At 37.5% G+C, this 23,530-nt stretch overlaps 1 protein-coding gene across 6 annotated transcripts in view; it reads right to left on the bottom strand.

Moving 5' to 3' along the window:
- The window catches only part of sdk2b (sidekick cell adhesion molecule 2b), a 346,369-nt gene that overhangs the window by 82,053 nt on the left and 240,786 nt on the right, over positions 1-23,530 (bottom strand). For all 6 annotated transcript variants that reach the window (XM_028029735.1, XM_028029738.1, XM_028029736.1 and 3 more), the window contains exons 5-7: positions 5,715-5,848; positions 900-1,011; positions 314-504 (exon numbers count right to left, since the gene is read on the bottom strand). In XM_028029735.1, coding sequence (XP_027885536.1) covers positions 314-504; positions 900-1,011; positions 5,715-5,848 — 437 coding nt within the window. The remainder of the gene's footprint in view (positions 1-313; positions 505-899; positions 1,012-5,714; positions 5,849-23,530) is intronic.

The following is a 23,530-nucleotide window of genomic DNA, read 5'->3' as shown; positions in this document are numbered from 1 at the left end:
CATGTTCCTCTCAGGAAAAACACTGAAAACTTATTGTGCAAAGGCAGCAGCAAATATGTAATCTTTTTGATTTCACACTTACAGGTACAATTAGTCACATCATAAATATCTGTATTCGGTGTGTGATGTTTTAATTTTTTTATTAACAGTTTTGTCATAAGAAAGAAAGGTGTGAATCAGTGTGGAAACATGGTGTTAAGAGAAGTAATTAGAAGACACAGCCTGCAAACACAAATGGATATAGAACTACCACAGTACTTCAGCACACATTTCACGATATGTGAAAGTAAATTGACTGCATGAATTTCCTTACCAAACACATGAAGGTAGGCACCAGCGCTGACAGAAGGCACGCTGCTGCTGCGGAGAACGGTTTCACATTCGTAGAATCCGGTGTCACTCAACATTGGACTGAGGATGGTGAGTCTGCGGTTGAAGTCACTCAAACCGCTGCTCACCAACACACCGTTTTTACGCCAGGAGATGCTCAGCTTTATAAGAGGCCTAGAGATGGGGAAAAAAAGACATCAGATCTAATTTCTCCTCTGTACTTGGGAAGCAATATTCAAACCTAGCTTGAGGAGACCAAAGCTAAAGAGATGACCCATGCACGACTCTTGAGGAATGTACAAAATTAAAACAGCAAAAGCTCTCTGCATGCTTCAAGTGTTGTCCTATTCATAATGGAGGTTGTACAATGTATTAACAGCAAGGGTGACAAGGCATTGGGGATTTTGTTAAAAACAATAATTACTTAAGATGGTTTTTTTTAAAAAAAACACTGAATAAACAATGACAATTTAAAGGTTTGTGGCGAGTGGTGAAAATTGTTGAAGTTCCTCCAGATTTCCCTCATTTTGGAGGAACAAATCCTTAAAAATGTAGATGAAGGGTTTTACCTGGCATTGGCCACACACTCCATCGTGACCTCTGATGTGCCTGTGACCACACTAGTGTTCTTGGGCGGGATGATGATAGTGGGAGCAATGGGGTCGGCTGGACCTCCAATATCTAGATGGACAAACAAAGATACTCAAAAATTGCATACAAATACATTGATGCTTTCTAAGAAGCTGATTGATTGAAAGAACTGAAAGGAGGAGGAGTGTCACGAGGCGACTGGAGGATTTTGTATTTAATATCCTATAAATCTCGCTTCCACTCAGCACTCTCTGCGGGTGCCCATTGATGTGAAATATTGAAACTGCGAACACACCGAGCATGAGCTATGACTGAGAGACGGGTCGAACAGGATGAGACAGTGCACTGAGTGTGCATAACAAGGGATCTTTTGGAAAACCAAAAAGAATGAAAAATACAGGCAACATAAAACAGAAGGGCTTAGAGGATCCTTGTCTATGCTATCTGCCGATAGCTTTAAAAACTTCACCTGAGTTTTTAAAGCTATCTGAAAACACCTTTATTCTTTTGTTTGGGTATGTTTGGAGCATTACACACTGCTCATGGCGTTGTAAAGCCTTGTGCGAGTGTGTGTGTTGGGGTGTGTGTGCAGCTTGAAATATGTCATGTCTGTGATAAACTCATAGCAATCTGTCAGTCCTGTCATGCCCTGGGACTGAGCTCATGGCGGCACATGTCAGACGTAGCTACGGGGGATGTCATGACTCAGTAATACCAACCTGGGTTTATTTGCAGGCTTTGATGTACGTAAACACACGTACCTCAGAGCAGGCCAATGATTGACAGCTATTCACCTGAGAAAGACTTAATCCGACAAGGCTTTTGGCTCTTTAAAATGTTTATGTAACTGAAAGTAGGAGCTAAAACATGTTCATTTTCTTACTTTGGAAGTTTGAGATATGTGTGAGTGCAGTGGGGTAGGAAGAGCTTTAAGACAAATTGCAAGTTGTTAGAATTAGTACAATCATTCATATTTGTTAAATAGCAAAATATTGCAAAACACATTTTGAGACCTTTTCTTATGTTCTTTAAATTCAGAAATGTAAATTATGTTTGAAACAATAAGTGAAAAACCCAAATGATAATATCATGATAAGCTTTGGTTAGATGAGATCAAAGTTTATCTTAAAGCATCTGTAATTCCAGCAAAAGGTGGCAAAACATATGTTTTTTTCCTTTCACTTCACATTACAGTATCACAACTTAGTGTCGGGATAGTATATGACTAAATCCCAAAGAAATGTATCAGTAGTTTTGATAAGCTCCGTAACTATGAGAAGTAAAACAAAAAAACAGAGTTTCCGAATTCACAATTCCTTTGTTTTTAACCATATTTAATTTAAAAAATAAAAGTATACAATTCTAAGTTCAACTCTTAAATTAAAAAGCTTAACTTTCTCACTTTGATTTAAGCTGTCAGACAACCCTGACCAGGGATCACATATTGTTCTCAGTCATCATCAGGTGTTCCAATTTTCAAAGCTTTACAAATAATCCTCAAACCTAATCAGCAGGCTTGGGCTGTGCATAGCATCTGTCAAATTCTTTGACAATTACTGCAACTGAGGCAGACAAAGCAGGTACAATAAATGATGTTTGAAAAAAGCTGCATTTTAATATTTTCTTCTTTAGTTTGCGATGTAATTAGAAATGGCAGCTAGCAGAAAAAGTGGAGGTCAAATTCAAGTTAAAACAACAACAAAAAAAACATTTCATGGAAAGATCCTATTTGTACTTCTTCATGCAAGTCACATTCCACCAGTATAATTTGTGAGATTGTTCTATTGATCAGTTTCACCAGTGCAACTTAAAAAAAACAACAAAAAAAACATCTGAAGAATCTTGTTGCGTCTTGGAGAAACTGTCTGGTATAATGACATATCACAAGAAGAATGTTGCTACTACTAAACATCTGTTTTAGAAGAAGTGGTTGCCAAATTTGACAAACACCAATGATAGAAATATGAGTTTTTTGATAGTGCCTTAAGTCAAATCACGTTTATTTGAATAGTACATTCAGCAACAAGGTAGTTCAAAGTGCTTTGCATCGCAACAACATCATATATTTAAACTTATTTCTATTCCTGAATTTTTTGGAAACAGACATGCTTTTAGAGTTCTGAGCAGAAACTCATGGTTGATCTGAGTGCAAGTTGGACTTTATCAGTTTAGAGTTGAGTATGAAGCATCTGGGATGAGAGTCAGCTCTTACAGGTCTGAGGCAATGGCTCTCAACTGGGAAAAAGGGCTACTACTCTCAGCAGGTCAGGGGTCACCTCAGAGAAGCCCAACTGCTGAGATGGTTAAAGCTTCTGACTGGATGCCTCCTGCCACCCATCCTTTGTCTTTGAGTTTTGTGAGATCTGGTCAGGAAGGTAACAGGTCAAAGCAAAGCATAATCTCTCCAGCAACATTTTACCACTCATAGTGGGGGGCATTGCAGAATGTTCCATGCCAGAAGGTTTTTATAGGCCCTCCAGCAATTTCTCACTGTTACTCTGAGATGTCCAGAGGTCCTGATCCAATGCCTCAACTACATATGTTTAGTAGTTTTGATGAAGGGGAGCAGCCGCTCCATTTTGAGCTTGATGTAGTTTCTTAGCCTACCTCTAAAGCTACACTTCAGTCACTAATTTTAATGTTTTAGTTAGGATTCATATTTCAGAACTGTAGGTGATGATTGGAAAACAATCAGGGCAGATATCATTGTATGTGGTTAAACTCTTCTTTTGAATTTCAACAGATTGGACCGAGCGCCCTTATTTCTCCAGACAAACCTCTCTTCTGTTTAGTAATCTCACAATCTTTTCTGCCATCACTTGAACAAGACAAGTTTTCTGAGTTCCTTTGCTTGAAGCAGAGCCACAACCCCAATTCACAATCACCTGGAAGGCTGTTTGTAATAATAAAAAAAAAAGAGACTGAAAATTAGATTTAACCTTTTGTGTGGAAAAAAAAGACCAAACCATAAGTTAAAAAGCTGTAAGACTTGTGGGGAGATTGATAGTATGAGCACATTAAAATGTACCTTCTGAATCTTTTCAGTTTTTGTTTTAAAGACTGTCAATTAAAGGGAAGAAAAACAGACTTTTTGAAGGGCTGCATTATAATATGTCACACAAATTTTGCTTGAATTGTATGGCAAAACAAAGGGGGAGAGTGGAGGTATCTTAGAGGGGTGTTGCAGGTTTGATGGAGACTTCCCATGAATTGGTTTGAGCATAAGGAAAATGCTCAAACCAATGTCAATTTCACTATGGCAATCTGTCACTACCTCTGAGTTGATTGCAAGGCAATATAAAATGTATATTGCTGATTGAATGAATGATCTGAAAGATAGTAAAGCCAAAGGGAAGCAGGAGAAATTCAAACACCACAAAGTTGTTTTGTTGCAAAACATGCACAGTCATTGAAATATAAATCTGGACACTTCAGATGCTGATAGAAACAGGTCCGTGTGTTGTAAACTGCAAGAACTCTCAAGCTCCTCCAGCAGCCTGTACATGCGGATGCGTACATATGTGAAACATATGGTAAATGCTTGAACCAATGCATGTCACATTTCCATCAGACCTGAAAAGCTGAGCTCCCCCACCACCCGCTTGCTTCGCCATATAATTCGCGTTGTGTGTGGTTTTGCATGTGTGTGTTCTAGCTCTTGTATAATCAACTCTGCCACTTTTCTCAACATGAGCCACAGGCTATTTCTGCTCCCTCGTGTTGTCAGCTATATTATCTTACCCTCACCCTCCTCATTCACTTTCATAATGAACTCTAGTCTACCATGTCATACGATGCTGTCTGTTAGATTTTCTCTTTCATTTCTCTCTGCTCAGCTCAGGCCGGCTGACTGGGTTCGATTTGTGAGTCTTGAATTTTTTTGTTGTGGAAGCTGAAAATGTTGCTGAATTTTAACTACTTGGCACTTAGGGAAATAACCTCTTCTGCTTTGTGTGTTTAGTGTTTATGCAATATTGCAACAGTATTTTTCATTCTTAAGTGCCAGTAGGCAAAACTTGACTACAAACACTGAGCTTTGTGATCAGGTATGAAATATTTTGTACAACATATGAAGGCATATTTTTTTTAGTAAGGTCTGATTTTTGACTGTAATTAAATCATTTCTAACTGGTCTGCATGGTGAAAACAGTGGTAAAAACTGTTGGCTTGCATCAAGAAGGTCCTGGGTTCAAATCCTGACCTGGTTTCGTTCTGATTGGACTTGCCATGTTTCAGAGAAAATAGCAACAAAGTAAACATAAGTTTTATGTAAAAGTGTATACACAAAAGATTTCAATTTGACTATATTTTATATATTTATCAAAAGGCAAAGTGACACTTAGTAACAGAACCTTGGTGAGTTTCTCTCTAAGTATTCTACTATTGCAAATATAGAGACTGCTTGTAAATACTTCAAACAACGTCACTTCGTCTAAATTGGTGGTTCCCAAAGTGTGGGGCGTGCCCCTTAAGGGGGACGCCGTGCCATTGCAGGGGGGGCGCAGAAAGCAGTATGGATGAATGAAAAAAAAAACACTTATACAAAAGTGTTTCACTGTAAAGATGGTAATGTGTTTTGTTGCATCCTGAAGTGGGAAATAAACTTCAGTGGAGTTTGAAAACAAAATATGTGTATAGGTTTATGTCTAGTTGAATAACGTGTGTGCCCAGTTGATTTTTTTTTTTCATTTTGGGGGGGGGATTTTACTGGGAACCACTGGCCTAAATCATTCCTATTTGGTGCACAGTATACTTTTGCATGAAACTGAAGTATGTATATAAATGTTACTTACTCTCAACTGTTAGGGTGATAGGTTGGCTGGTCTTGTTTTCTCCGTTTATGTCGTTAACTGCTTGCACATAGTAGCGCCCAGCATCTGGTGCCACCGAAGACAGGATAACCAGTGTGTTATCCAAAGTAATTGCACTAAAAAGGGGATAAAACATTGTGGACTCAGTACAAACAAAATAAAATTTTAAAAAAGACACACATTGTTAAAGTTAAAGCTCAGCCAAGATCTGAGTTCCAACAAAAGTTTCTTCAAAAGAATATGCAGCTGGAATTTTCAGAGCCTGCATTGTCCAATTAAGACTAAATATGTTTGAAGTTTATTGGGTCCACAGTTGATCCCGCTGCTGAAAGGAACATCAAACATTTTACCATTTAATTACACTGTTCAAGCAGTGTTAAGTCGATTGATTTGCAATGTGTAAACAATGTGTAAGTGCTGAACGAGCATAGGAGAAATATCGACATCCTCTCCTTACTCAAATATGATGTCCTCGCAAAATAAGCTAGAGCAATTAATTGGATGTTTGTACCTCGCCACTTTCTGCGACCTGAACCCTGGCAGCTAGCCACTTTTGGAGACAATAACATCTTCTCTACCAGGTGCTGAAAGTCTAAATAAATAAACACAGATTCATTTTTAACCAGTAAGTCTTACAGATCCTAACAGCAAGTTTGTTTGACTTTTTCATGCGCTGCCTTTGACTCTGACTGTACCATCTAGTAACAATGAAATCCTTCTTCCTATTTCGTGATGTTCTATAGTCACACAAAGTTTGCAGTCAATACTCTTTTCATCTGGACCTGTTTTGCACAGTATCATGCCATGTTTCAGCTCGCCTCCTTACTTCTTCTCTTTCTCTCTCTTATCTAATGTTCCTTTTTTGCATTTCTCTTTGCTTCTGTTTATATTTTTACTAATCACTGACTTAACACATACCAAATAATTACAAAATTCTAAAACCAAAAGACTTTGAGAAAAAGGAAACATGAATATGATAATTAGGGGTCCAAATGCAGTGAAAGGACATGGCGCTTAGTCCTTTACATTTTGTTGAAAGAAGAATATGCTACGTATGAGCAAAAAGAGGATGTACATCTTTTCAGAGCTGTTTTAAAACTGCTACCAAGGTACGTTAATCACTGAAAGTACAATCCAAAGCTCTACACATTTTAAGCAATGAAGAAATAATAATGTCATTCTGGAACTTAAAGACCTCAAAGTTCTTTAAAAATAACAGAATGTGAAAAAGGATTCCCGTTTCCCTTTCCTGCTTGGTGACAGCCCTGGAGAGCGAGTGCTGGATGAAATTAACCTTTCTACACTGTTTCATCTTAACTTTGCACACCATATTTCTGGGCTTAATAATTTATAATATTTTAATGTAATTTAAATTACAACTGGAACTTGAATTCATTTTCAGCAAACTATTCATAGTCTATTGAAAGACAATTTGTTTATGTGTCTCCAATAAACAATATGATACTGAGAAAAGGTTCAATTTGTTTGATCAGGGGTGTAGTTTTTCAAATTTGATAAAAAAATTATTTCAAAAGTAAAGTCAAAAGTAACTGACTGATGAGTTCCAGTTTACCCTTCAAAATTTGTACACTGAAATATCAAGGCTGTCTTATAGAATAAACACAGCAGAACATGTATGATTAATGTAGCATGTACAGAAACACTGCACCCTATAACACCACAGACTACCTGAGCTGTCAGCGTTTACAGCCTAAGATCCATCTTCAGACCGAATGATTCCCAAATATGTCAGAAGCGACCCCAGTGACTAAGCTCATTTGGGATTCGCTTCACATGCTGAGACTCTAAATACTCTTTCCAAAGGGGCACGCAAACTTCAATGGCTGCAGCTCATGATATGCGGTAAATATTTTATGCCAGTTCGCTGGAGCGGTGACATCCTGGACACACGTGTATGAATTATGGATCCCTTCAGGGATGAAGGAAACACAGGAAGTCTCCAAAGCAGTGACTGAATTGCGGGTGACGTCTCAGGGATGTTCTAAAATAGCTATGCAGTCCAGGCCTAACTCCTTATGCTGCATCCTAAAAACATATAAATATTTTTTGGTAGCCATAGATTAGATGATGAATCCTTTGTTCTCTGTATCTATTAAATATGTATTATTTTTTTAACAAAGCTCAAGTTTTTAAATAAAGTTGTAACTGAATGCTGAATTAAAGTGACGGGCTGACGCAATGTAATTGTATCTTTAGAAATCCAACTTTTCATTATATTTCCTCAACTGAATCCAAGTGGTGTGTGAAATGAACGACACACGATGGGATTATAATTTTGAACATGTAGAATGTAGAAGAGAAGAAGAAAGACATTTGTTTGGAAAAACTCCTTTGTCAGAAGTGTGACATGAACTGCAATGTGATCACAGCAGCATCTCCCTTTCATGATAGTAGCATTTGGAAGTATCAGGATTGTCCAATGAAATATTGTCTTGTTAGTCTAACGCAGGGGTGTCCAAACGTTTTGCAAAGAGGGCCAGATTTGATAAAGTCAAGATGCCCGGGGGCCAATAGTTTGTTCGGACATTTTTTAACTACAAAAGTTTCATGCAAATACACACTGTTATAAAACAATTTTCATTGTCACAATTATCTTTATTTTTCAAATGACAAAATAACCAAATATAAGCCACTCAGGCAGATGAGAACAACTCTAAAAACACAAATTCTGCTTTTCTTTCATATCTGGAGAGTCAGATAACATTGAACAAACTGTATGAAATACCTTAAATTTACATGAGTTTAAAAATATCTTTGCCTCAAGAACATTTTAAACAGGAGTTATAAGTAATGCAAAGTTGTCTATTATTATTAAATCTTAAAACAAGTGAATTTTGCTCATCATTTACAATATCTTTCAGAAAGTAATAGTTTGTATCACATCTACAGGTTCATAACCAAATCTTACTCAAGAGTTTAATAAAAATAAGTGCCATAAATCCAAGTGCATAAATGTTCGATTGGCTTTTCACTGCTGATAGTGACAGACGTTACCGTTCAAAACACTCAGTTTCATGTCCTCAACTCTCAGTGCCACACTGTTACTGCCAGGCAAACATTCGCAAATTCTTGCTTCTTCTCAGGGCAAAATGTTCTCCACCATTTTCATAACACAGTTTTGATAAATGTACCTCCAGTAAAAGGTTTGCCATGTTTAGCTATTAACATTAACTTCGTAGCTTGGTGGTATTTTCTTTTGACTCAGGCCCAAAGAAATTGCTGTTGTGATGCCAGTGCAGCTTGGAGCTGCTTCAGTTTTTCAGCACGGTCACTTCCTGTTAGCTTGTTGTATGTGTTAGCATGTTTAGTCTGGTAGTGTCTCTTTACGTTGAAATCCTTAAACAAGGCAACCGTCTCATTACAAATTAGACAAGCACAATTGCCTTGATTTTCAGTGAAGAAGTATTATAATTCCCATCTCTCTTGAAAGCGGCGGCCCTCACTGTAAACTTGTTTTCTTTGCAGTGGCCATGGCAGAAATGACTGGAGAGCGGTTCGCTGCATGGAGGCAGAGACTGATAGTATTAAAGTGGTGCTGCCACCATTTGGTGAAAGGAGGAATTACAGTTTCAAGTTTTATGATTTATTTATTCTGTTTGACAGTGGAGGCGGGCCATAAATAATACATTATAAGACCGAAGCTGCGGGCCGTATGAAATCTGACCGCGGGCCGTGATTGGCCCCCGGGCCGGACTTTGGACATGCCTGGTCTTTGTGGCCTGGAAGTAAAAGTCTCTTCCAAACATTTTCTTGCAGATGCTGATGGTATTGGCCTCCAGTCAGTGTCAGTGAGGGTCCTAATTTGAGTGACAGATCTAACAGACATTCCATTGGATTCTTCAACTCAACTTCAACGCAGCACAGGTCAGATTTCTATGGAGCCGCTACTCGAGACTTTTGTCCCAACCCTTACTGGATCTTCTAACATGTAAAATGTCTAATTTTTACTGCTACACTGAAAAAAAATGAACTTAGGGGGTTATCATATAAACAAAAGAATATCATGTAGTTTTAACTAAATAATTTCATGTTTCAAACAAAAACGTGACACAATCATGTTGGATAAACAAGAAATTCAACAACTTAACGTTTATGAAATTTACCGGTAATCATGTTGAGATAACATGATTCATTATAGTCAGACAGATCTTGTACTGAAGACGATGAGTGAGATCACGGGATAGCACGTGAGATCATGGGAAATCACGGGATATCACACGAGACCACGCGAGACAATCATTTATTGTCTCAACTTGAATAAAATGTATTCAATTGAGATAAAGTAATTCAATTTAATCAGATTCATCTCGCGCTGAAAAAAATTAACTTCGGGGGTTATTACATTAACAAAAGAATACCATGTACTTTAACACAATAATTTTAAGTTTGAAATGAAAACGTGATAGAATCATGTTGGATAAACAAGAAATTCAACAACTTAATGTTTATGAAATTTAATCATGTTGAGATAACATGATTCATTATAGTCAGACTGATCTTGTGCTGAGGACGACGAGTGAGATCATGGGATTTCACGCAAGTTCACGCGAGATCATGGGAAATCACGGCATATCACACGAGACCAAGCAAGACAATCATTTTTTGTCTCAACTTGAATAAAATGTATTCAAGTTGAGATAACGTGATTCAATTTAGTCAGATTCATCTCCCTCAGAAGAGGGTCTAGTGAGATCAGGGGATCACGCGAGATTATGGAAGATCACGCTACATAACTGTCTTGTGCCTGGGAAAACCTCCAAGCGGTTTTAGTTAAACATTAATCTATAGATATTTGTTTTTCTCTGCAGGGCACTATTGGTATTTAAGAACTGCAGTGTAACAAATGGCTATAAAAACTACAGCATGAAAATACAGTAAGGTGGCTGGGTTTTGAAAATACAGTTCTGTTGTACCTTTTCTAATTGTTGAGTGTTCTTTCTACCTTTTCACCCAGTCCTGTCTTAAAACACTTAATGTAATGTAACTTAAAAAAATTTCTTTGAATTCATGTAATTAAATAATGGAAAGGATTTCCACACGATTAAATATCTTTCTTTCAGCATGAAGCATGTTTGTTGAGCTAACTTAATTTTCATGAGTTGGATCAACTTAATTAAGTAGTGTGAAGGTACCAGTGTAACATAAGTTGGATTCTCGGGCATGCTGTGGTGGCGCAAGGGGTTAGCACGCCCCACATTTGGAGGCCTTAGTCCTCGACACGGACGTCGCTGGTTCGACTCCCGGCCGCATTGCCGCCCTCTTTCCTGTCTGCCTACTGTCTCAAAAAAATACGAGCCACTAGCGCCGCAAAAACTTTTCGGATAAAATAAATGGAAAAAAGAAAAATTTGTTTCAACTGAATTTGTATTAATCTTAGTAAATTATTTGGTCCAAAGCATTGCAAATTAGTTGGGCTGGCTCTTTTAAATTACATTGGGTCCAACTATAGTAAATGAGTTGAATGAACCTTAATAAATTAAATTGAGCAAACATATTTGCTTTAAATTAGAATAACCATAATATATTAAGTTGAGCCAACACAATTGCTTTACATTGGAATAACCTTAATAAATTAATTGAATGCCTGCCAGAATATTCAAATTAAAATTAGCCTTATTTATGCATTTTCCACTTCATAGGAGTATGCTCCTATGAAGTATAAATTTTTAGCTGATGAACTCTGTTTTACTTTAAAGTTTTAAATACACTTCAGATGGTCTTTGCGACAATGTTTCTTATTTTGCTTATTCATTTTTGTAATTTGAAGCTCCACTTACAACCTGCTCCAGCAACACATAAATGTAAATGCATGTTGGTCTTTACTGGACGTTGAGATTTTGATGAAAGGTGTTTATGGACAATTGAAAGCTGGACTGGATTAAGTCATAAAGATTAAATACTTTTTTTCACATCTTTAATGTTTAAGAAAACAAAAATTGGGGTTCCTCATCTCTTCTCATGAGCTGTTTACGTCTTGAGTTGCTGTTGATTGTTTTTGGCAATTAATTAATTAATTTAAAGTCACAATTAGAAATTTATCTAAAACACTGTTTCAAAAAAAAAGAAAAAGAAATTGAAAAAAAATTTAGTTAAAGTAAAACTATTTTTCACTTACATCCATTCATCGACTGCTTACTGTCTGATACACAGTAACATTCACATTCTGACCTCTGATACTCCCGTTATTTGTTTCATTTCCCCCCAAAGACCATATAAAACCCAAATAGCTTTTCAAAGTGCCAGACAAGTTTAGTTTTTACCCATATTATACACAGTAAATTCAGATTTTATCACTTGTTCGAAGCAAGAGGCACTTTTTTCTCCTTGCTGGTTGATTTTAATATGCTCCCCTGCAGAGCATCTCTCCCTCAGCCTGTAATCAGTGCTGATGCAGTGGGGGTCAAACACAACTTTGTTACGCAGCTTGTTCAGCAGATGTAACTGCTCCCAGAGCTTGCCGGGCCTCGGGGATCAAAGACCACATGACACTGGAAGAAAATAAAAGTAAGCCAATTATGCTGAATGGCTTTACGAGTGTCTCAAGGAAGCAGGAAGAGGAAGATAAGAGTTCAGTTTCAGAAAGTAATGAAATTGTTATTTTTTCCCCCACAAGCTTCCTGCAGTTGATGTTGTTCTTCTTTATCTCTCATTCACTGTCTGAATGCATTCCAGTCATCCTTATTCAACTCCCCGTCTCCCAGTGGTGTTGTGAGCAGCTGTCTGAGGCACGTCTGTAACGATAGCTTACCATGCATCCGGCACGGTGCAGGGATTTATCAAGCCGCAGAGCAGGGAAATTTGGACAAATCAGATATGTGCGAACATGCCTCGGTCTACGTCTATTTCTTTTTTTTTTTATTTCTTGTTTTTTATGTTTGATTTCACAATCCTCTTGTTTTCACTCTAACACAATTTCCTTTTCCATTACTATGCTCCAAAAAGAACTGTGATGCACTTGAGAAGACGCCAAGCTGGACTGTAGCTCAGAAGCAACTCTGCTGCTTTAATACAGCAACAAGCATAGTTAGTCTCGAATGCAATTAATGTCTTGTGGATGAAATTATTTATGTCGAGCATCAAGGGTGATTTTGATTGACTTCTAGCTTTATCTTTCATTGGCACTTTCATCAATAATGATGTGGAGGATGTGTTTTTGATTGAGATGGAGAGACAGGGGTTTAAATGTTTTATTTCTTACAAGCCGCTTCCCGTCTCTAATTTCAATTATTACAAATAAATTGAATCTCCTCGAAATTAAATTAAATTAACAATGATCCAGACCGCTCTCTTTAATTAAAAAAAACGAATTATCCATGGACTCTTTTTATCTTCCAATCTGTTTCAACCAGAATTTGTCAGCTGTGTGCCTACCATGTTCTGTTAATCTAGTCTAGAGCGGGCCCAGCTTTAGCACACACACACACACGCCCGCCTGCAGACACATCAAACTGGAGTGTTTTGGTATCTGTCACGGTGTGAGGAGGTCTAACCCCGCTCCCCTTCCCTGGATCACCATTACATGTAGACAAATAGCACCAGTTGGTTGAGGGTCTCCCTTGAAAGTGATAGAGCAAGAGAGAGAGAGAAAAGGTCAACAGAATCAAGCAGCTCACATCACTGGCTAAGTTGTGAGTCAAACTACGGATAGTGGACAGATGACAGCGAAAGAAAGGTGTAGCAAGAGCAACAGGCTGTATGCCCCACTGTTCTATAGAAACTTCTGAAAAAAAAAAAAACAATCCCCGCTCCAGCTCCTAGAGATGGAAAAGTGAGAGGGGAAAACAAGTGCTTCTAATGAAAACAGCCACTCAGTTTTTTACCTGAGGCACAAGCTACAAATTTGTCTGACAATTTTGTCTTTGCTTCAGTGATGTTTTGTGTTTGTAGGGTTCCTACACATTTGTCACAACAGAATTACATACGTTTCCACACTCAAGGGCAGATAACTCCAGAAGCATGTGGGTGGAGGAGATGATGTTTTTTTAAAATGTTTATCCAAAGACAAGCCTGGACAAAATATTTTCTTGTCCAGACTGTGAAGCAGAAAAACACTGACTAATTATCTAATTAGCAGTAAAACAGATACTTTGAGCACCAATATGTCATTTACAGACCAAACGTGTATGAATAGACTTTTGTATTCTTGATTCATCAAACTTTGTTATTATTCTCTGTAAGATTGTGTGTGTGTGTGTGTGTTTTTTTCTTTTCGGTAGCACCTGCTGTTAGATATTACTAAAAACAATTACCTTTAATTATATACAGCTGGTTAGCCAATTACCAACAAAACAGCAGAAGGTCAAAATAGAAAATCAACAGATTAATCTATGATGGCAATTAATCTTGTAAATTATTGTTTTAATGCTGCTGTGCCACAGATGAAAATAAAACACATGGAAATTTGTTTTGAGATAAAATAAATTCAAAATATTCAATCTGACTAATCAACTATTAATATAAATAGTACACCAAAAATACTAAAGGTGACATATATTGGGTTGTTTTTATTTTGTAACCTTGAAGACAACTAAATTAACAATTGTACTGTGAAATTTATATATAAATTTAAAGTATAAAATACTTTAATTTAATGTAAGTCCTCTTTTGTACAAAATACATTTGCAGTATCTTGCAGGGCTTTGCAAAACTATTACTGCCCTGTGATTGTTTTATTTTTATTTTGTCATACTTCAACTGCATTATACATTGTTAGAATGTAGTGCACAATTGCACAGTGAAATGACAAAAAGATGGTCTTAATTTTTTTTTCTTTTTTACAGAAAATTCTGAAATGTATGGCATGAATTTGTGATCAGTTGTGTTTATAGTTCTAATGAAAGTGAAACCAGCTACCTTTGGAACTTACCTAATTACCGAAGAGAGTGCTGAAGTATGTAATTATAAATTACATACTATATAAATAATAAATTAGGAGCCGGAGGTTTGTTGGAAAATATTAGTGGACAAGCAGCGCCAAAGAGACCAAAGAGCATACCAGTTTGGCCGGGAATAAAACTGTGGAGAGTTTAAATCAGAGTTAGATTGTAAAACACAGTTCAAGTGCTTTTGCACTCTGCAAACCATACTTTTCAGTTAGATGGGCTTACTCCTAATTTCCTTGACAACAATTGAGATACTAAACTTCACATAGAATTATAGGAAAATTATTCATATTTAAATTCATAAAATACTTATTAATCCCTCTTTAATCTCCAGAGTTTCATTCAAATTTAAGATAAGATGATTATTTTCACATCATGACACAAAGCCATCCAACAGCTCTCTGTACGCAGCTTCTTGTCCATCTCTGATACACGTGACGACTGAATCATCTGTGTATTTCTGCAGACGACATGACTCTGACTTGTGCTGGTAGTCTGAAATGTGCAGAATGAAGATAAATGTTGAAAGAGAGTTCCCTGTGGTTCTCTTGTGCTCTTGATCACCTGGTTAGACACACAACCCTTCAGTCTCACAAACTGTGATCCATTTGTCAGGTAGTCACTGTTCCAGGTGATGGTTAAGGCCTCCAATTGTGTCTCCTGGAGTTTTTTTTTGACAAAGTAAATCAGGCTGATATGTGTGAAAATCACTGGATAAATCAAAGACCGTGATCCTCACAGTGCTGCCTGCTTTGTTCAGATGACAGTAGGTTTGTTGAAGCAAATGTCTTCAACTCCAACTCCACGGTGATAAGCACTCGGGTGGGCCAACGGCAGACTCTTCAGAACCTTCTTAATGCGAGATGTCAGGGCAGCAAGTGTAAGGTCGTCGACGATTGATGGGTGAGTTTTCTTTTTTAATTGAACAAGGCAGAATGTGTTCCACAACTATGAAACCTTCTCTTGGGTTAAGCTAAGGTTGAAAAGGTAATGCATAATCCCACAGAGCTTCTCTGCAAAGGCTTTTAGGAGTCCATGCCTGAGATGGAACATAACACATCTGAGGTGTGACAGAGAAGCTGTGAGTGAAATGAGTGTGGGATGTCTGGTTTGGCTGGGGGCAAGAGAGAAGGGAGCCAAGTTTGTTTCTGAACTGAACCTACTGAAAAATGAATCTGTTCATTGACTCTGATTGTATCTGCTAGTATAATACTACTAGTATAATGCTAGTTGAAAATACAAACCCAGCTGCGGTGGATGGAGGATAAATCAGCTACTGGGTTTGGATGTACTCACCACTTGGAGCTAACTTTCAAAGCATGATCTGAAGAAGAATCGTTTCTGATGTTTGTAAACATGTTCTGATGCTTTAAAATTAACATCCATATTTTTACAGCTCCCTGCTCCTTGTTCAGCCAAGTAAGCCCACACAAACTCATCAGTTTTTATCCAAAGTGCATGATCAGTACTGTATGGATTAAATGTGGTCATCGTTGCACCTGGCAAAGAAGATCACCCTTCCACCGCCTCTAACTCCGCATGCGCCAGATCAGACACAGCTCCAGATTCTGGTGGGACTGTAGAACCACTGTTAGCAAGGCTAACATTTTGAGAAGCATAGAGGGATGATGGTTCTGTTCCATGTCCAATATGAGTTTTAAAAAGCTTGGATATTTTTTTAATCACCTTCTTGTGGCGCTCTTCTTTTTCTTTGGTTCCTGCGCTCCGCTGTCATACTTTCTGTTGTCCACCATCATGAGGAATTACTCCTTGATGGTCCTCCCCAAAGCGTAAGACGCATCAAACTTGGACCAATAATAATCAAGCATTCATGATGGACGTTTGCCAGAACAAATCAGACAGTTTTTCAACAACACCGCTAAAATCCTCATTACCAGTGATAAAATTCTGACATTCACAAAAATACGAAGCAACCTTCGGAGCCCCCAAAGCGCCAGTGCCCCGGTAAGCCCATGCTAAAATCCAGGCTTGCTGGTGGGGATATTATGTAACCGGTCACACACTCAGTCATAGCATTGACGAGGTCTTGGAAGTTTAGCACAGAGTGAGGCATGATTAAAATCAGTCAACGCTGCCACAAACACATTGGGGTGTTGTGTCTGAAGGTTAGCAACAACTGAACTGATGACATCACATGCATTGCTGGCAGCTGAAGGTGGAACATAACCAATTGCCAAAATAAAACCGGAGAACTCTCTTGGTGAATAATATGGACAGAAACATATTGCTGAAGGTTCAATATCTGAGCTGCAGAAATGACACTTCACAGTAAAACGTCCTGGATGACACAATCTGGTGTTGGGAAGCTTGGCTAATACATCTCTTTTTCTTTTCCAACTACTCTTTAAATCTCTGTCTGCTTGTACAGCCAGGAAAGATGTTTCCTGATGTTTGGTGAATCATTTGGTCTGAAGATGTTTGAGTCAGACATATGTAACTACTGTATATGTCAGTGAAGAATATAATTCTGGATTCCAGATACTGTCGCTGAATACTTGTTAAGGCTTGGAGTTCATCCAACTGGTTAGCCAGCAATCATAACACATTATGATTGATGGAAGAGATTGTTTGATCTTTACAATGACAAAAAATGAAAATGTTTTTAAAAAAAAGTGATCTCACTGGTCATTAAACAGTGTCTAGTCTTTCCGCTAGTGGAGTGAATCTGTTAACGCATATTGTATCTATGACATCATTGAATGTGGTTTTCAGCTGTAAAGTTTGGAGCCTAAGGTGCCCACTTTCCAACATGCAATTTGTTTTGAAGTATGCTGATTCAATAACATAAAAAAAAACCCTTATCTAGTCATCTATGCTAATTTTTTTGTCCTTCAGATGCTGTAGCACAAATAAACTATTTTCTGTTCTGATTTGTAGAATGATATAAAACTCAAATGCAGAGCAGACTGAGGAGTGGAATAGATGGTCAATATTAATATTAATTAAAGCTTGTAAATAAAGCACTTTTAAAAACCAAGGATATCACAGGAGATTGACACAGGGCAAGAAACTGAGTATAACAGGAGGAATCAGCAGAGGGAAGACAGCAGAAAGCAGCCTGAGAAGGAGAGAGTGAGAGAGAATAGGAGAGAGAAAAAGAGAAAATGACACAAGGGGTCGAAAGAAAGTAACGAGTAAAACTAGAACAATAAATCTGACTGTGACAAAGAATAACAAAACTCAAGGGCCAAATAATAAACATAATCTAACTAAAACTAAAAGTAGACTAGACCAGGTAAAACAAAACAATGCTGATCAAATCAAAAGAATGATAATTAAGGCAAACACAGATAACCATTAAATAAAAACTACAAAACCGGAGATCCTGACATTTTTGGGTTGGATTCCAAAGAATTAAAGCTGAAAAATATATTTAAGCTTTTACAATGTTCTAAAATTATATGAAGTACAAATGAGTACAACATGAGCATTAAGTCCATGAAGTAAAACCAGATATTGGAGAGTAATAAAATATATATATATATATATATATATATATATATATATATATATATATATATATATACTGGGTTCATGGCTAATTCTAAACATCTGTATACAAACTCAGACACAGGGTTTGGCTATTTGGTAGTCCCTGTGACTAATAGGAAATCCATAGCCCTCTGACAGAAACCAAGCATCACAAGCAAAGGTCATTAATTGATCAGCAACTACTTGGAAGAACTGTGATCTGTTCATGCCAGAGAAGTCCGCCAGCCAACTCCTCCAGGTCAGCCTCCTCTGATTCTTCTATAAGCCTGTTGCAATGCAATGCAGAAAAATCCATGCCAAAGTGCCAATACAAAGTTTCAACAAGAAAAACAAGAGGCAGTAGACTCAGTGAAGTGTTGTCAGAGGTAAAACAGTCAGAGGAAAGGTTCTGCTTCTGCATCCGGTGACAAGCTCATCCTCTTGCCAGCAGCCCCAACATTTCCTGGCAAATGCGTGCACTGACGGATGTTCTGATTATACACCACATTAAGTCTCCAGAATAACACAACAAATCACACCAGCTTAATAGGAAAGACTTTGCCAAATGCATTTCTGTTCAATAAGGGAGGAATAATGACATTTAGTACTAAATAATTATTTTCACGCTTTGTGCCATGTTTTCCCATCACAATACCACAAAGACATGATTGTCTAAGAGGAACGGATTCATGCAGTCTTAATAATCAACAGAGATATGAGACAAACATGGACACATTTTTGAATATGAAACAGAAAGGAATTGAAGACTGTGTAAGAATGGCAGAATAGCAGTGGGATATGCATGTTTTGGGTGTACTGTCAGAGACTGAATGAAACATCTTTCCTTTCGCCAAGACCAGCAGCTGCAAGGGCCACGTGGCAGAGAGAGAGCAGTTATGGTGCCATAGCAAGACATTGCCAGGGGAAGTCTGGCAGCTTGGAAGCAAAATATGGAGTATTCATTAAGTTGCTGTAGGTTATTTTTTACACATCTCGGTCCCAGTTAGTGTGTTGTGCTCACATATAATTATATTATGGTCACAGCATTCACCCATACAGTGTGTTTGACTTATTGCTTTTTCTTAACTATTCACCTATACTATTGCAATACAGAAATGAACCCCAACTGAAATACATAATTTACTGTATTTCTGTTGTCTATTAGTCATTGTAACACATGAAAATGCTTTGGTCTAAACCATTGTCTTTAGCACTTTGAAGTTTAAAGTAACACTTTAAATTTCAAATGATAGGTAGAAAAGTGCTATGCAAAATGCATCTTTTCCTTCCACAGTAAAAATGTACGCCACTATTGTCTGTTGCACTAAAATTCCAGTAAAATACAGTGAAATTTGTTGTTGTAATGTGATAACATGAAAGTTCAGTGGATAGGTATTATTTTGCAAGGCACTGCATTTTTAGTAATATCTGATCAGAAATAGGAGTAGCCAAGAATTGTACTCAAGTAAGAGTAACAATTCATTGGTATACATTTTACTCAAGTAGAAGTAACAGGTTATACAAAAGAAATTACTCAGGTAAAAATGTATTTTGGTAAAATGTCTTCTAAAGTAGCATCTTTTACTAAATAAAAAAAACTTCGAGCAGAAGAAAATTATTTCAAAATTTTATTTTATTCACAAAAATGCTACTAATTAAACTCAATTTAACAAAAATGTTTACTGTGTGTCTTTATCTGGGGAAGATTGGGTACTGAAGTACTTACTTTAAAACAATAGTACTGAAGAAGAAGTAAAACGTAGAGTAGAATAAATCTACTCATAGAATTGCATTTTTTATGTAATCAAGTAAGCATAACTGAGTAAATGTAACTATTTCAGTACCCAATGGAAAACAGTGATCATATGACTGAACACATTTTTTTATAAAAATCTTTGCAACACACAGACATTCTGGTTGCACTGCAAGCTTCCTCCACTTTTGTCTTGGCAAAAAAAAAAAAATCACTTATGAATTTCCTATTTTATCAAAATAGGAAATTCAGCTAAGAATTTCAGCAGTTGTAGCCTACATGCTAAAAATGCACTAAAAAATAGGAAAATATCATAGTTTCGAATAAAAACACTGTGACAGATAAAGTTACAGTAAGTCTCCACCATCAGTATAAAATTTATTAGAAGTTCGATTGGCTGGAGGTGACTGTCACATACACTTTGGATCCAGCTACGTTTTACACTCTCCTGTTGCTCTGGTGTGATTAGTCCACACACAGAGACAAGCAGAGAGATGGACCCCCGAAGAGCCTGCAAATTAAAGTTATGACACCTGAGGAGGAGTACCGGGAAAAGGGAAAATAAGGGGAAATCAAAAAGTAGAAAGGTAGAACACAGACTGTGTTACAGTGAAAATAGCCTCTGTGGCTGTCGTAACTTTTTTTTTTTCCCAGTCTTCCTCTTCCCATATCCGTTCAGGCTATTCCTCACTACAACTTGGTCCAATTACAAAATCCCTTCTTACAACAATATTGTATTACAAAGCTGTGTGTATGACAATTGACTATACATCTCAAGCCGATCCTGAAGAGCACTGTTTTTTGGAGAGTGCCTTCATCAAGGTAAAATTTGTGTTTTGCTGCTAATCTCTGTAGCGCTTCCTTGATCTCCCTCCACCCCACCCCCCCACTGGCAAGGCTTTGATGCCTCTATGGAGTAAACGCTACTGGCATGAATCAAATTCAATTAAATGATTTTCAATAAGAAAGGCTGCCAGTTATCAACAGTGCTCATTTGCACACTGTGACCTTGGTAAAGGGGGTGTGCATGTGTATGTGTGGTATTAGCATTTTCTGAGCTGCAGGGTAGGAAGTGAGGATGAAGAGCAGCTAAGAACGCACAGTGGGTGTTACGGCTTCAGATGAAAGGGAGGAAGGGCCCAAATGCATGACAAGGGAGGAAGGGAGCAGGAAGGGGGGAATGGCTTTATTTAAGCTGATGCACAACTGCAAAAATTAGGCAGGCTAACAAATACACAGGAGGAGGGTGACGCAGGAATTCCAGGAATAACAGAAAGATTTGGAAACTAAATGAGCCACTAACAGCGAATGTTGAATAGCCTTGCATAGGAAGCGTCGGCAGGGAATACAGACAAACTGACAGATGAAAGGGCAAAAATGCTGGACTCCAGACAGCACACGTGGGGGACTAATTAGTAACTGAAACCTGAGTGAGAAAAAAAAAAAACTGTCAAAAGGGCACAAAGACATAAGGTGACACAACGCAAGAGAAATAAGGAAAAATAAAACTGTACAACATAGAACACCTCAAATCTGACCTTTTACCCACAAAGGTCGCTTTCTTTACGTACCTTGAAAAGTTTCATTGTAGGCCACAAACAACGAAAATAATCTCTTACCCTACGACAACAAAGTCTAAGAATCTTTGAAATATTATTGTTTTTATGACATCAATGCATTATAGTCCGAAAAACAGTCTGGTGTGAATGTCTGATAATACTTACATTAATGGTCATATGTGGTTAATACATAAATTTAACAGGTTTTAAAATAGTTAATGGTTAATCACCTTGAAATAATGGCTAGTGTGTTAAACCTATGATTGTGAAATTCCTTTTTATTCATTGGAATAGTGTGTTTAATCACATTGAGTGTGAAAACACCTTCAGTCAAGGAATACTTTTATCGATGAGGGCATATTTATTCTTTTATTTTTACATTCATGGTATTACTTGTCTAAAGAATGTGGTTTGAAAATTATAATCAACATGACCTGAATTACTTCTATGTTTGCGTCAAACTGGCCCTTGTGACAGCTCTTCCCTCTGAAACCCTTGCTGCTGCAAGCTGAGAAGAGTTTTCTGCTGATGCCTTTAAGAGAGATGAGCAAGGAGCTTCTGGCCAGCCTACTAAAACCAGAACTGATCACCCACTGTGTTCAGTTATGCAAAATGCTATTGACTACATGGGTTCCTACGTTAGGCTAAGTTGGTATAACATTCCTCCAAGGTTTATGTGTCATTTTTCCTTTGAGTCATGCTGTTCTGAATCCAAAGAGGGGATCCAGGGCTGTGGAAAAAACATTGAATTTAACAGTCTTCCAGTCTCCATGTGACCTACTGGCAGAAACTCCTGCTATTGTGGTGAGTTTTCCCAGTCAGCCAAACTAATAAAATGGGAGAGTGCAGTTGCATGAACATGAGTCCAAACCAGTGCCACTTTCAGTCAAACTAATTCTAAAGAGAAGTAAGGCATGGCATTGAAAAATAACGTTGTTATGTTCCAATACCAGCTGTAGTTTACTTTCTTGTATTTTGAGTGATAAAATAAAAAAGCTAGCATTTCCACATAGATCACATAAGCTAAGTTCTTACAAATAATCTGATTTTGTCTTATTTTACATAATGACATCTTACAAATTGTTGAAGTGTGAAAATATCACACTTCAACATTCTCTAAGAGATACAGACTTATCCCGCAATTCTCTATGGAATGTAGAAAATGACTAGATAAACCCTGCACTTTCTTTGGCTTCTCATTCAAACAGTTGAAAACAAAGAACCCGTAACATGGAAATTCTTTGTGGTTTGACACTAAAACAAATGGCCCGTGACTACTTGCAACAAGAACAAAAGCTGTCCAAAAACTAAAACATTCAGCCGCACTTGTATGCTTTTAGTCAAGGATCTAAAAGTGATCAGCATTCGTTCAAATTGGGCAAATGCATTACAAATAAAATAGGTTGTGTTATGAATGTAAATGTAAAATGGATGGTGACAAAAAACAACTAAAAACTGTAGCATGTACAATATGAATTTTAAAAAAATAAAGTATAATGTCCTTCAAGATATACTGTATAAAATAGCATTAATATACATCTAAATGGGTCCAGCACCCTTTTTTTAAAAAAAATAATCAGATGAACTAAAGAAACCAGCCTTGCCAAGATCTACTGCAGCCAGATATTGCTTAGAATCTCTGGGCACTTGTCTCACAGTGTGATTCAGGGTCAGGGTATGATTACTGATGAAGAGGAGCTGATAAGAAAGATTCACTCTAACTAAGGGCAAGGTCACCTCCCACTGCGGAGAAATGCAGATGTGATGAGACAGGGATTAGAGACTTTTTACTGCCCACACATGCAGGTACACACAGGAAACTCGGTCCCATATAGGAACGGTGGTATAACACATCCATTTACAGTACCTACCAAAAGTACTCCATCCCTCTTAGCATGTCAAAACTTTCTCTCATTACATCAAAAACACTTCAGAGTGTTTAATTGGTACTTTATGTGACAGGCCAAAATAAAGTAGAGCATAAGCATAAGCATGCAAAAAGTGCGTTTTTATTTTTTACTTGTACAAATCTGTAAACCAAGTATTACAGATTTGTAAGACCTCAGAGGGCTGAAAAGTTGTGCATTTCAG

Source organism: Xiphophorus couchianus, chromosome 10, assembly GCF_001444195.1.
Source record: "Xiphophorus couchianus chromosome 10, X_couchianus-1.0, whole genome shotgun sequence".
NCBI classification, from domain to species: domain Eukaryota; kingdom Metazoa; phylum Chordata; class Actinopteri; order Cyprinodontiformes; family Poeciliidae; genus Xiphophorus; species Xiphophorus couchianus.
Note: the sequence above shows the minus strand (reverse complement) of the source record. Positions and strands in the feature narration are given on the sequence as shown.